Source organism: Anser cygnoides, chromosome 18 (genome assembly GCF_040182565.1).
Source record: "Anser cygnoides isolate HZ-2024a breed goose chromosome 18, Taihu_goose_T2T_genome, whole genome shotgun sequence".
NCBI classification, from domain to species: Eukaryota; Metazoa; Chordata; class Aves; order Anseriformes; family Anatidae; genus Anser; species Anser cygnoides.
This window is the reverse complement of record NC_089890.1, coordinates 7167805-7180550: the sequence shown is the minus strand read 5'-3', so window position 1 is coordinate 7180550 and position 12746 is coordinate 7167805. Positions and strand designations below refer to the sequence as shown.

The 12746-nt window shown below is 53.1% G+C and overlaps 1 protein-coding gene across 2 annotated transcripts in view; it reads right to left on the bottom strand.

Moving 5' to 3' along the window:
* LRRC75A (leucine rich repeat containing 75A) overlaps positions 1-12746 on the bottom strand; it is a 67462-nt gene that overhangs the window by 16528 nt on the left and 38188 nt on the right. For both annotated transcript variants that reach the window (XM_048068025.2, XM_048068026.2), the window contains exon 3: positions 7097-7209. In XM_048068025.2, the coding sequence (XP_047923982.1) occupies positions 7097-7209 (113 nt within the window). The remainder of the gene's footprint in view (positions 1-7096; positions 7210-12746) is intronic.

Sequence of the window (12746 nt, the reverse complement as noted above, 5' to 3'; positions counted from 1 at the left end):
GCTGGTGTCTCCGGCTGTCGCCATCCGAGTACTGCATAACAATGCTTGCCCACGTTTTGTTTTCCTCACATTTTGCTGAAAGCTTTTAAATTCATGCCCAGGCTCAGCCCCTGACAATCTGTTGGCATACCTGGGTCCCAAGGTCTTGAAAGGGCCCCAGGCCAGCCATGGCGCTTTCTGACAGAGCGAGGACACCGTGCTCCCTTCCCATGGCTACGAGACTTCTGCAAGCAGAAGCACTCTCCTCATCGGCTGCCAAAAAGGCATTTTTGGACCTGCAGGGTCGGGATTTGGCCTGCTCAATCACCGATTCATCTGCCCTAAATCTCATCAGTCGAAATGTCCTCATGCTGCAAAGCAGCAACACGCCCACACTATGAACGCCCACAGTGCAGGAGCTGGGACGAAGCTTTCTGTGGACACCTCCATCCGATGACACACACTGGTTTGGCACCCAGAGGGACACAGCATCCCCCGTCCACGCATGGGTGCTGAGCCAGGGCTTGCGCCTTGTCCCAGAAAACTGCTCTGGTGCAGTAAGCAAGGCAGCACCGTGCTCTCCAGAGCCACGCCAGCCCACGAGCAACCTGCTGGCCTCCAGCAAACGGCTTGATGGATCATCTGGTCTCAGCTAGATGATATAAACTCACCGAGCAGCTGGGAAATTAAACCAGTGCTTTCATCTCCATTGCACAAAACGGGCCCCAGGGTGAGCAGTGCTGGCTGGGAAGAGTGCGGGCTGTGCCCAGGAGCAGCCCCACCCTCCACATGCTGCTGCAGTGCTCTGGTCCCCTGCAAAAATAACTCGTTTCCACCCCAAAATCACCTATTTGGTGGCCAGATAATTTCCAGAGGAAACAAAGAATGAAATGTGTGATTCTCCAACTGCTTATCCTCCCCGCTGGGCGCTTTTTGGGGTGTGCAGGGTCGGAGCGTGCTGGGAAGTGCTGGGGCTTCCAGCAAGGGGAGGGAGCAGGCTGCCAGGAGAACTCCCATTTCTCCCACAAAAGCAAGCACAGCGTGTTTCACTGCCACAAGCAGCACGCTGCAGAATGATTTCTTAATCACAGACCTCACCAATATTTGCTCCCCTGGATTCAGGCACTTCATCCGCTCGCCCTTCAGAACCGTTCGCATCTCGCCAAAGGTCATGCCAGTGCCCCTGCCTCTAAATGAACCCACTGCTGCTTCACAACAACCAGCGCAGCACCTTCCTTTCAAGCCTGCCTTCCCTGGGAAAGGCAGACTGATGTGCACTGACATCCCAAGGGACCCTGGCATGGGGACACCTCTGTCTCAGTCACCATCGGTGTTCTCCGATGGAAAACATCTTTCCCCTGGGAACATTTCAGCCCAGCACCACACTGATAGAGTGACAGCAGCAAGCATCAGTGCAAAAGAAAAATCATTTTGGGTCACATCAAGGTCTACTGAGTGAAGATCCTGTGTCTGGATGCTAATTAATGCTTAAGTAAAGGATATAGGGCTCTAATCAGTTATTCCTCCCTGGAAAATCCTCCCAGCTTCCAGAGCTTTAGGGACTTCTTGAGCCAGAGGTTGCAACTAAACGATGCTGTTAATGCTGAAAGACATCTCCTGAGTAATTATACTGAGGTCCAAAGAGCCCCAGGCTGGCAGAGGCAGGAAATGCCCAGTGACCATGAAGGACACAAAGTGAGGAGGATAAAGGTGATGAAAAGTGCACACCTCTGATACACACTGTGAAATCACCTGCATCCAAATACTTTTCCCAACTCCGTCTTGACTTCTGGTGCCTCAAAATGTTTTGCTTTTTCCTTTTTATTTTTTTTTTCTCCCACGGTGTGTGATTTGAATCGCAGTCAGCCTGCTCGTGGGCTGCACTGGGTGCTGTAGGTGGGCACAAGCGGGCTCAGGGCGCAGGTCCCAGCTCTGCTGGAAGGCAGCCCCATCCCCTCCTGTCCTCCTTAGCGTTGCCACAGAGTTTCAAAGCACAGGAAATATGTTTTTACATACATCAGCTGAGTGCTGTGCATACCAGACCAAGCCAAAGGTGGATATCCCCCACAGGTTATGAGATCTGCCTGCTCAAGGAAGCTCCTATTTCGTCTGCAGCTGCTAGGAAGACGCTGCCGTTATGCTCACAGGGCTGGAGACGGGCAGAAAGGTCACAGAGGTGGGAAAGCTTAAAAAAACAACCTGTAAATGCCAGCTGGCTTTCCTCCTCCCTCTGCACTCATGGCTGAGCTGCCTGGCTCCTCCACTGCTCCCTCCTGAAGGAGCCGGGCTTAGCACCATTCCTCATCCTGCCACTGCTCTCATTAGCGGGGCAGAGAACGACACGAGAGTTCATTAATAAGGCCGAGCAAGTGCCTCGCCTGTCTGAGACCAACGCCGTAGAAGAAAGGCCAAGCGAAACGATGCTTTAAGCAGGATGCTGGGTGCACCACGAGCAGGCTGATGCTCAGCACCGCTGACCGCACCGAGGGTGGCCAGGGGCTGCAGAACCCCAGGCAGCCAAGGGAGAGCTTTTTGTGCCTTGCTCATCCTCCCCTTGTTTTCCACTCTCCCTCCCCAAACCTTCACTCCCTTCTGGGTCACGCCAGGACTTCCCACCAGGTGAAGTCACCCCGCTGTTACCGGATTACTCTGTCCCCGTGGTTAATCCCACTGCTCCCTGTCAGCAGGGCTCACACAGGGACCCCTCCTGTGCCACCAGCAGCTGGCACGATGACAAGGGACACCAGGGCACCAGCCATGACGTGAGACCCTTCTGGGGGTCACTTTGTGTTTCCCAAAGAAGGCTGGTCTGCCTCAGCCAGGTGGGGTTTGAATGCTGAACCACTGCCATACGCACAGATTAAATTCTCATTTCCAACCCTCCTGGGACAAGCAATGGCAAAAGTATGGTATGATAAGTTGGAGATGGACTCTCCTGTGCTTTTAGGGCAATTAACAGGAAAAAAAAAATGCAGTAAGTAACTGCAGTATTTCTAATGCTACGGGATACACATGGAGACAAGCTGCACTCCACCCCAGCAGAGCTGTTATTAGCATCTGCCACGCACAGGCAGCCAGCAGGCAACACTTAGCATCTGCCCTGGAAAGGGATTGCTTTCTGCTTGCATCCGCTACTTTTCTGTCTGCCACCACCACCAGCGTGGGGATGGGCAGGGATGGCTGGGAGCTGCGCGAGGAGGGCAGCAAGGATGGCAGCCTCCTGTGGTCCTGCTCAGCCGGACCCTCTCCGAGGGGTGATGCTCCCTTTGGGGCCGTCAGTGAAATCGCAGGCACCACGGTGGGTGTTTAACTCGGAAAAGGGTGGCAGCACGAGGCTTTGCAGTGACCACACAGGTGCCACCAGGCTGTGGACCACGGCCATTTTGATGTGGCATAGCTAAGGTCAGAAGACCCACCATGGCCTGGAGCACCTGATGTCCCCAGTCCCCAGCCCCAGCAGCGGCGTGGAGCACAGCAGCTCCCAGCAAGAACCCGAGGGCTGCTTTTCTGCAACCCAACCGCAGGCACGGAGCCTCAGGCCATGTGGGGAAGAGCAGAGAGGCTTGGAAATCACCTGCTTTCCACTGCAAAGGTGGAGTGACTTGCAACACAGTCAGCCCTGAGGGCACCAGGCAATGCCCCAGCCTGGTTTTGGCAGCATTTGCTCCGTCAGCTGGACAGCACTGTGCTGGGGCAGCCCCGTAACCGAGGGGGAAAGGCAGTCCCCTCGACGTGACAGCCACCCACAGATCCCAGAGGTCTCCATCTCACAAAATCCCTGCTCTTCTTCAGCAGCCTGCTGTGCACGCACACACGAGGATGGGATTTTAATGAAGAGGAGACCACACAATTCCTCCCACTGGCGGTGCATTCGTCCTGGAGGCTGAGAAGGGGCCATTGTTGCAGGAGCTACAACTGCTGCTATCGCTCGCCCACCAACTCCCAACAGCAGCAGAGGATTTTAATCCACAAACATTCATTTTCTCTCTGTTTTCAAAAGGAAGGGCACGTTATTCATGCATCAGGCATGTAAAAAACTCCCTTTTTTTTAAAATTTGTGTTTCACAAAGGCTTTGCAGAGAAATGCAAGCAGACACTACAAGCAAGTATGAACGATATGAACGATCAGCAGCCAGCATTCCTCCAGAACAGAAATGTTTTGTGACCCTGATGAAATCAGGAGTGGGATGTTAAAAGATCATTGCTACCAACAATTAAAAGCTGCTTAACCTCCGTAAGTTCATCACAAAATCTAAACGCACGTCTCTTCTGCTCTAATAAAGAACTCCTGCTGTGCCAGAGCAGGTAGATCTTAGCCCAAATGGGATTTTCAAGTAAATTTTTAACACATCCGAAGGTTTTACAAGAGCAAGGGGGAGCTCAGGCTGACTCCTGGGTGTAGAGGAGGACCCGTGAGCACCCATTTCAGACTAACATTGCCTCTCACATAAACTCCTTCCTTGCTGCAAACACTCACCCTTTGAGCACTGTCTGGAAAAAGAGGGAAAACACAGGCCTTCATTCTACAAAGGCTCAGTTTCTGATAAAATATTTCTGATGGTAAAATATTTCGGATGCTTTTCCCAGCCGTTTCAATGAGAAGAGTCACCTGACACCGAACCGGTGCTGAACTCTCCCAAGGAAGAAAACGACAGTGGCAGGAAAAATTAGGAATCTTCTGACCCTAAAGAAAAATTCCCAAGCAGCTTTGAGACCGAAGCTCAACAGGAAGCATTCCTCGTTGGCGAGAGGCCTTTTACTGGCGTGTTCCCACATCCCCTTTAATACCCTGAGAAACAAAGCAAACGGGGGGCACGGCTGGAGGGGGGCACCTGGCTGGAGGAGAGCCCCCCCGCTGCTACAAACGGGAGCTGGGAGCTCTGCCTCCTTGGGGGCAAAATACCTCCAACTTCTGGCGACGCTGGCACTGAAAAAGGAGGGAGCAAAGCACATTTCCAGCTGCCTCCAGAAGGCAAAAGGAGGCTTGGAGAGGGGCTTTAAGGCAGCTCCAGGAGGCTGACCATCCACCCTGAGCTACCAGACATCCTCCCCAGGCTGTTGCTTTGTCCTTGGGTGCTGCAAAACCATGTCCCCCAGGGCCAGGGGAGTTCCTACCCAGCTGCTGCTGCTGCCACCATGGATGTGGAGCGAGAGGAAAGCACCGCTGCATTTTCAGCCCTGCTCAGGCTGGGAAAAACAAAGGAAACATGTGCTACATTCTGTCTTATCGTGCATCACCCCCTAATTTGCATGTAACATGAAAAGGTACTTATTATTCAAGAGCTTTTATGCCCCAGCTGAGGCAGGGCACAGGCAGCAATGCCCTGCATTGATGTATGCCAGCAGTGACAAACACCTGTCTACTGCATCGCCCGACGCACACCGGCACTCACAGAGGGACAGAAGACGCCAGCCAGTGTCAGACACACGATTAAACAGACCCTCCATCTCAGAGATTTACAGCCCATCCCAGTCAACTTTCCTAGCTCGTCCCAAGAGAAAAATGATGGATATTGAGTCATAACAGAGTCAGAACCAGAGAAAAAAACACTGCCCAAGTGGCAAACCACGAGCAAAGTACACGAGGTGGGTGCGTTGGCACTGGGATGGGCACTGAGGTTCTGCGCCAGTGGGGCATCACCAAAGGGTCTGGATCAGTCCCTTAGGCACATTAAAGAGGCAAAAAAAAATTAAAAAAGGCTTAAACTTGAACAGAATGAAGAAAATAGGTAACATACTAGAGTACTAAATCCATATTTAAGGTCCCAAGGATGTGATTTTTATAAATGCAGAGATCCCACCGGGTCACAGCATGCTTGTGCCACATTCCTCAACCGCAGCAGCTCCCTTTCCCCTCACTGACCTTCTCCTTCCTACCGCAGTTATCTTAAGCACCCAACAGCTGTTGTGGTAGCACCACAAATTAGTAGAAACAAGATTATTCCTCGAGTGAACCAAGAGCAATGCCATTTTTCCACGGAATGACATTTCAGAGCAAGGCATAATGAAGCCGGAGCGTGTTGAAGCTCTGACTGCGCTGCTTGTTGGGCGGAGATGAAAGAAGTCTCTGTTTAAACTGGAATTTAGCCCAACAAGATAGAGTGGTGAAACAATAAAGGGGCTTTTGGACTGAATTGGAGAGACATTGGCAGAAACTACACACGAGAGGTGGCTGCGGCTTCGGGACGGGGGAAATGTAGCGGTGAACATCATAGCAGCAGGGAAGCAAGAGATTACAAGAAAGGAAGCGACTGATGTGCCATCCCGTCACAGCAAAACGCCCAACTAGAGGTTGAGAGGTACTGAGCAACCATGCCTGCTTCTTGCATGTGCAGGATGGTGTCAATGAGGAGGTAACAACATCTCTATGTTGTTCAGATATGTGGGTCTCTACGAACAACAGGGCTTAAGGGATGCTGAGCCAGCTCCCTAGGAGACAGGGTCCCTCTGTTTGGACCCCCAGTGCTTTAGTCCCTGGTGTCTATTTTCCTCCCCTCTTTTTCTGTAATCTTTTGTAAGACTGAGCTTTTTCACAGGATTAGTCTCTTCCTGTGGCTACAGATAACATCTGCTACACCAGGAACCAACACTCCCTCGGGACCATCAGCAAACACCTGGATACAAATCCTAACCCTGCCAGACTGCAGCTTCTTTTGCACTTCTTACTTCTTTAAAAATACAAAGCACCACAATTACATACGTAAGGCATAGTATTGCCAAAAACAAGGAGCCCTTTCCACTCCCATCAGACTCATTCAGAGGTTTTTGGTACCATGGACCAGGACGTTGGCGGCCAGGATGCTTTGCTGAGGACCCGGGTGAGAAGGGCACTGGGCCATTTATTGCTCTTTTTTTAATTAAACATTTCCCATCGTGCAAACACACAGCAAGCCCTGGCATGCACGGTGACATGTGCTTGCACGATGACATGTGCCTATACGTTAATTACCAGCTAATTAGGATATCTTGGAACAGGCTGTAATGGGGAAAGAAAAGTGGCAGCGGAGCAGAACACCTCTGGGTGAGCGCGGGGAAACCTGGTAACACGGCCACGTGTAGGGGAAAAGGAGCAGGGACAGGACAGGGACCACTGGGGTGGCTCGGAAAGCCGACTCACCAGGACTGCGGCTTCCTCTTCATGATGCCTTGGCGTCTCCACTGCGAGTGGGGGCTGAGGTGGTAGGTGAGCTGCCGGCAGAGCTTCTCCATGGCCCCAAGGGAGTCCCCCTCCTGCAGAGACAAGGGAGGGAAGCCAGGTAAGGTGGCTGCAGCGTGACTGTCCTGCCCGCAGGATGCTCCAGCCCCAGAGCCGCTAGAAGCTGGCAAGTCGCAAGGCACCACGCTAAAAATTGTACAGGAAGGAGGACAAAAAAAAACAGTAATAGTTAGGGTGCTGCAAGGACAGGGCGTTTCACCGAGGGCCAGCACACACACGGACATCGCTCACAGATGGGATTCTTCCTCTGCAAATCCACCTCCAAGTGCGAGCAAAGCCTGCGAGCAGCAGCCCACTGCCCTGGTGGGATCCACGACCCAAACTCCCAAGTGTTATCCATCACATATGTGAGCACTGTTTGTATTTATGGGGTTTATCCCCAGCATGACCTGCCAGGAAGGTTTGTCCCGTGAGCGCACGCGGTGCTGTAGTCACTGCAGTTCATTCAGCAGCAGCGCCGTTATCGTTTGACACCACCTAATGGCTTTGGGCACACAAATTGTACAGAGATTGATTAAATAAACCAAACGACCCATCCATTACTGTCAGAACCATTTTACACAAAGACAGACGCTAAGAGGCTTGGTGAGCCTGGAGATCTCAGGAAGAGCACTCATCAGAAACTCTCAAAGCGGGTATTTGATAGGAAAAAAAGCATCAAGGAAAGCAGCGATTTTGGTGGAGTCGCCTTAATTCCAGTTAAAATTTCCATGCGAAAGGATAGTAAAATGAGAAATCATTGGTTTCAAAAACTTTAATTCTGAAACTTTCTGAATTTGATCCTAGAATTTTGGTTCCTAAAAATAAACCATAATACAAATGCCAGCACCTGAATAGCTAAATCATGTCTCCTTTCAAGATCTCTATATACCAACGCATGATACGACTCTTAATGCTGTAAAATGTCTGGCTTGCTCTCTGAGAGATGACAAGCAGAGATTAAGCAAAGGAATAATTATACAACACGCCAAGATGTGACAATCTGTGGAATCTGCCTGGTTTTATGAAATTGCTGCATCATGAAACAGCTTAGAAAAGAAACAGAAACTGGGTAGGAAGCCCCCAAATCAGCACTCAGCCCGGGTTTGGCTCACCGCTGCTCTTTATACACACTGATTGCCCAAGATTTTGCCACAATCTGGACAGGGATGCTGATGAAGATGCCGTGTCTTTTCTGCCAGGATGCCAAATTACTGCTGCCCTCCTGTTCCCTCCCTCCAGCCCCGGCTGCGAGCTGCGTATTTCGTGCAGCGTAATTTATGCAATGTATTCTCCCACCTCACCTCGTAGTCAGCAGAGCAGGACAGGCTTTATAAAGACATTATAAATATTAAATTAACCAAAGAGCAATCTGGTTTTTGACAAATCACCTCTGGGTGTGCAGGGAAACAAATACATCAGGTTTTCTCAAGGAACAAAAAAAAAAAACAGGGCAGAAGGGGCACATCAGCAGATGGCTGGAGCAGAAATAGCAGCATAGGGCTTTAACCCCTTCTTTTCAGCACCTCATTTATCACCATGACTTTAAATAAGGGTTTTAATCCCACAAATTTTGGTGTGGCTTCAGCCTAGGCTCACCCCCAGCAAGCTGAAATCTCTCCTGAAGGCCCTGCAGCAACAAATAGCTACAGCTCGAGACTCGAGATGGGGGAACTCAACAGGCTCGGCACGTCAAATTAGCAGAGAAAAAAAAAAAGGAGAATAATTTATTTCATGTTTTCCACTAGAAGGGCTGAAAACACATTACAGTCATTTTTTAATCAAGGACTCAAAACATTTGAGGCAGACAGCAACACGTGCTGCTCCCTCTCGATGCTCTCCCCTCTGCCAGCACAACCAGCAGCCCCAGCACGAGAAGAAAACGCCGTGGATTTCCACACCTAACCCGTGTTTCAGCTCCTGCCATTTATCTTTGGGTCCGTGAGCCATTTGCTGCCTTTCAATTAAAGGGAAGCAAAAACATTTTGCATAAAACTGAGGGGAGAGAAGCCAGAGAGAAACTCCTTAGAGAAACTACAAATCAGGCACAGCTGGTGGGGACGCTGCGTGCCAGGCAGGGCTCCTCAGCGATGCTCTCCCCCTTCCAGTGCTGTTTGTGCTCCATCCTCCTGGCTCCTTGCATGCCAGCATCACCAACTCTGGGTCCCAATTTCAGCAGAGATGTCTGCACGGCCACAGCGGGTGCCCTGCTCCCTGCTGCGGTGCAGACCCCCGCCGTCGAGACCCCCCACCTTGAGCAGAGGGGGCTGCGGTGCCCCAACTTCGAGATAACGGTGCCCAGCCCCATGACAGTGCCCAGCTCCATAACGGTGCCCAGCCCCATGCTGCTCTGGCTCAGCTGGGCTTTCCCCCGCTGCACCGCACGGGATGATGCATGTTAGGAAGGGAACAGCACACCAAAACACGTGGAAAAAAAGCAAGGAAGCAGGCACTGTGCTGCGACTCCGCGCTGCAAATTGCCTCTGCCATAATCCTGGAAATGACAATTAAAATTATCTCCTGTATTATCCTGACAACTAAATTGTTGGGGAAGTGAAACGACTCCGCAGAGAAATACGGAAAGAAAAAAAAAAATAGCACAGGAAGTAAAAGCACCAGAAGCTTGTGCTGATGCACGCGTGGCAGGAGGCTCCCTGGGAGCCCTCCAGGCTCTGGTAAGAGATTTTGCCCGAAGCAGCTGCCAAACCTCCTGAGTGCTGTGTCCAGGTCCTTGCTGGAGGCTCAGACCTCGGCTTCCCATCACAGCCACCCTCTGAGAAACTGAGCACAAAGAAATCCCCCCAAGGGCACCCAGCAAACCACCAGCACCCCTGCAGCACGTTGAGGGGCTCCACAAAAAGATGCTAGAGCTGGACGAGGCTCCTACTGAGCCCCATCTCCCTGCTTCAGCAGCCACGGCCAGCTCATCCTTCACTAGCAAGCTCGACTCACAAGTTCTGCGGGTACAGGGCTCCTTGTGTTTTGGGGCTTTAAAATGTTATTTAGACGCCACCACTTGTGGATACAGCAACTCATGCCCCTCTGACCGTGGCACCACGCAAGGGGACGACAGGAGGGGCTTCTCCACATCGTCCTGCAGCAGGCTGGAGATAAATGCTCCAGTTTAGCACTGGGATGGATGCTCAGCCCATCTCAGAGGCTGCTCACTTGGTTGGACCTGCCCGAAGCCTCCAGGACCCCAGACCACCAGCAGCGCTATTTTGGGGCTGGAAAAGGCTGCAGGAAGCCTCTTTTTGAGGAGTGCCCTAAACCTCCAGCACCTCCAAGACCCGAGCAGGAGCAAATCCCCCAAGAACTCAGTGGGGAAGGTCACGGGCCAGCCCTACAACAGCTCTTCCCGAGCCAGCAGCACCACGATACAGCAAAATGGGCTCCCCAAAATCACCCCCAGGCCTGACCCGTGTCCAAAAGCCACCCTGGGCTTCCCAAAACCTGCTTGCGGAAGCAGCGACGCAGCTGAAGCAGTGCCAAAGGCAGAGCTGGATGCCCGTGCTATGGTTTAAACAAAGGCTTTTCCCTGGTTTATTGGACAAGTCTATCAGGAAATAATTGAAGCTTGCACACGCTCTCATGGGACCGAGCCCAAAAGCTTGTTTGGAAACTGATGCAGCAGAAAAAACAGTGCGGCTCACTCGCCTGGAGGAAGTTTTAACCTCGCTTCCCTCAAAATGAAAGGCAACAGCCAGACGGGCTTCCTGCCCCCCCACAGCCGTCAGCTCAACCTAGGGCTGGCTATTTTGGGGGCAGAGGGCACAAGTGGCGAGGAGGATTTATCTCAACCTGCAAAACCTGAAAGCCGCAGCACTGGGTTTTGGCAAACACTCCGTAAAACGATTTTCCTTGTAAACAATGAAAACTGCCATTTTTTTTACTAAGCACGTTGTCTGCAAACAGAATCAAATTGTGGGGTTGATCACTGCCCCGAAATAACGTGGAGGGACGAACCTCCAGCAAAACGTGGGCAGCGATGCCAATGATGTGGTGCTCCATGTCCACAGAGGACCCGGCTCCTGCTAGCGCCGGGCGTTTGTGGAAAATGGGAACGTGAATTTGTTGCTCTGGTTTCCAGCCTCTGGGAGGAAAATCGCAGGGCGTCTGCGGGTCGGGGAGATGCAGGGCAGCACGCAGAGCTCCTCAGCTTTCCCACCTGCTGCTGCTGGAAGAGGCCCGGGGGCTTTCTCCCGGCACCGCATGCACAGGACAGTGCACGGAGCATGCAGGGAGCCGCGTGGCACCCGCTCCCCTATTCGTTTATCTCGGGAAGCTGGGAGGCGTTTAGGAGAAGCCGTGCCTCGCAGAGCACCTTTGTGCAGCACCTCAGCTCCTAGCAGGGCTCGCAGAGCTCACGGGCAAACCCTGGCAGTGCAAGCATCGCTGCCGTCGGCAGCAGCCGCAGTTTTGGGGCAATGTCTCGGTTCCTTCTCCTCCGCCGTGTCCTGGCCGAGCTGGCAGAGACCCAGTGCAGTTCCTGGCCATGGAGGACATGATGCTGAGCATGAGATGGAGGAGGGATGAGGGGAGAGCTGAGAGCAGAGGCTTTCCCTGCACGGGGCCCCTCTCCCTGCCATTCCTCCTCCACCCTCGCCTGCCTCCAGCCCCTAGAGGAGGAGGAGAAGGCTGCTCGCTGCCGGGAGGAGCCGGAGATTCATGAGATTGCAATCCCTTAACCGATTTCAGCTGGGAGAAGGATTCGTGGCACACACCCCAGCTGCGAGACGCCGCCAGCCCCGCGCCCGCAACTGGAAAACGAGGAAGGGGCAGGAGCCGAGCTGGCTCCTGCAGGGGGACCTGCTTTGTCCCCACGCAGGGCTCACCCACGGCATGGGCAAGGAGCAGCTCTGAGTGCGCAGGGCACCGCTCCTTGTCCGTGCACTGCGCTGAGCCAGCCTCGGCCATGCTCCCTGCCGCTCGGCTGGCAGAGAACGGGCTGTGGTGGGCAGCAGAGGGGTGACACCACGGGAAAGCAAATGCTGCTCAACAGCAGCCGAATCCCTGCACGCTGGGTGGCAGCGACACAGCAGGCTTGGGACTGCTGCTGTGGGCGCAGAGCTGGGTGCAGGGACCTGGTGCTGCCGGTGTCACCGTGCTGGGTGGTGGCAGGTCGGGGCGGGGGGAGATCCCAGGAACAGCCCCGTGAGAAGAGAGATGGGTCTGGGCACTGAGCAGGTGTGGGTTTGGGTAGGGCTGGGAAGTAGAGCAGAGAACTGGGCTCAGATGGGAAGGGATGCACACGGCAAGCGGCACGCATCTGTCCATCCACCCATCCATCCGTCCGTCTATCCACCCATCCATCTGTCTGTCCATCCATCCATCTGTCCACCCATCCTTCCACTCATCCATCCATCCATCCTTCCACTCATCCATCCATCCTTCCACTCATCCATCCATTCGTCCATCCATCCATCCATCCATCTATCCATCCACCCATCCGTCCATCCGCCCATCCATCCCCGCACGCAGCCCCACGAGCCCCCAGGGGCTGCAGCCCACGCTGCTCCCCCCAGCCCATGCCACAAACCTCGTTCCCAAACCTCACCTCTGGGCTGCTCCA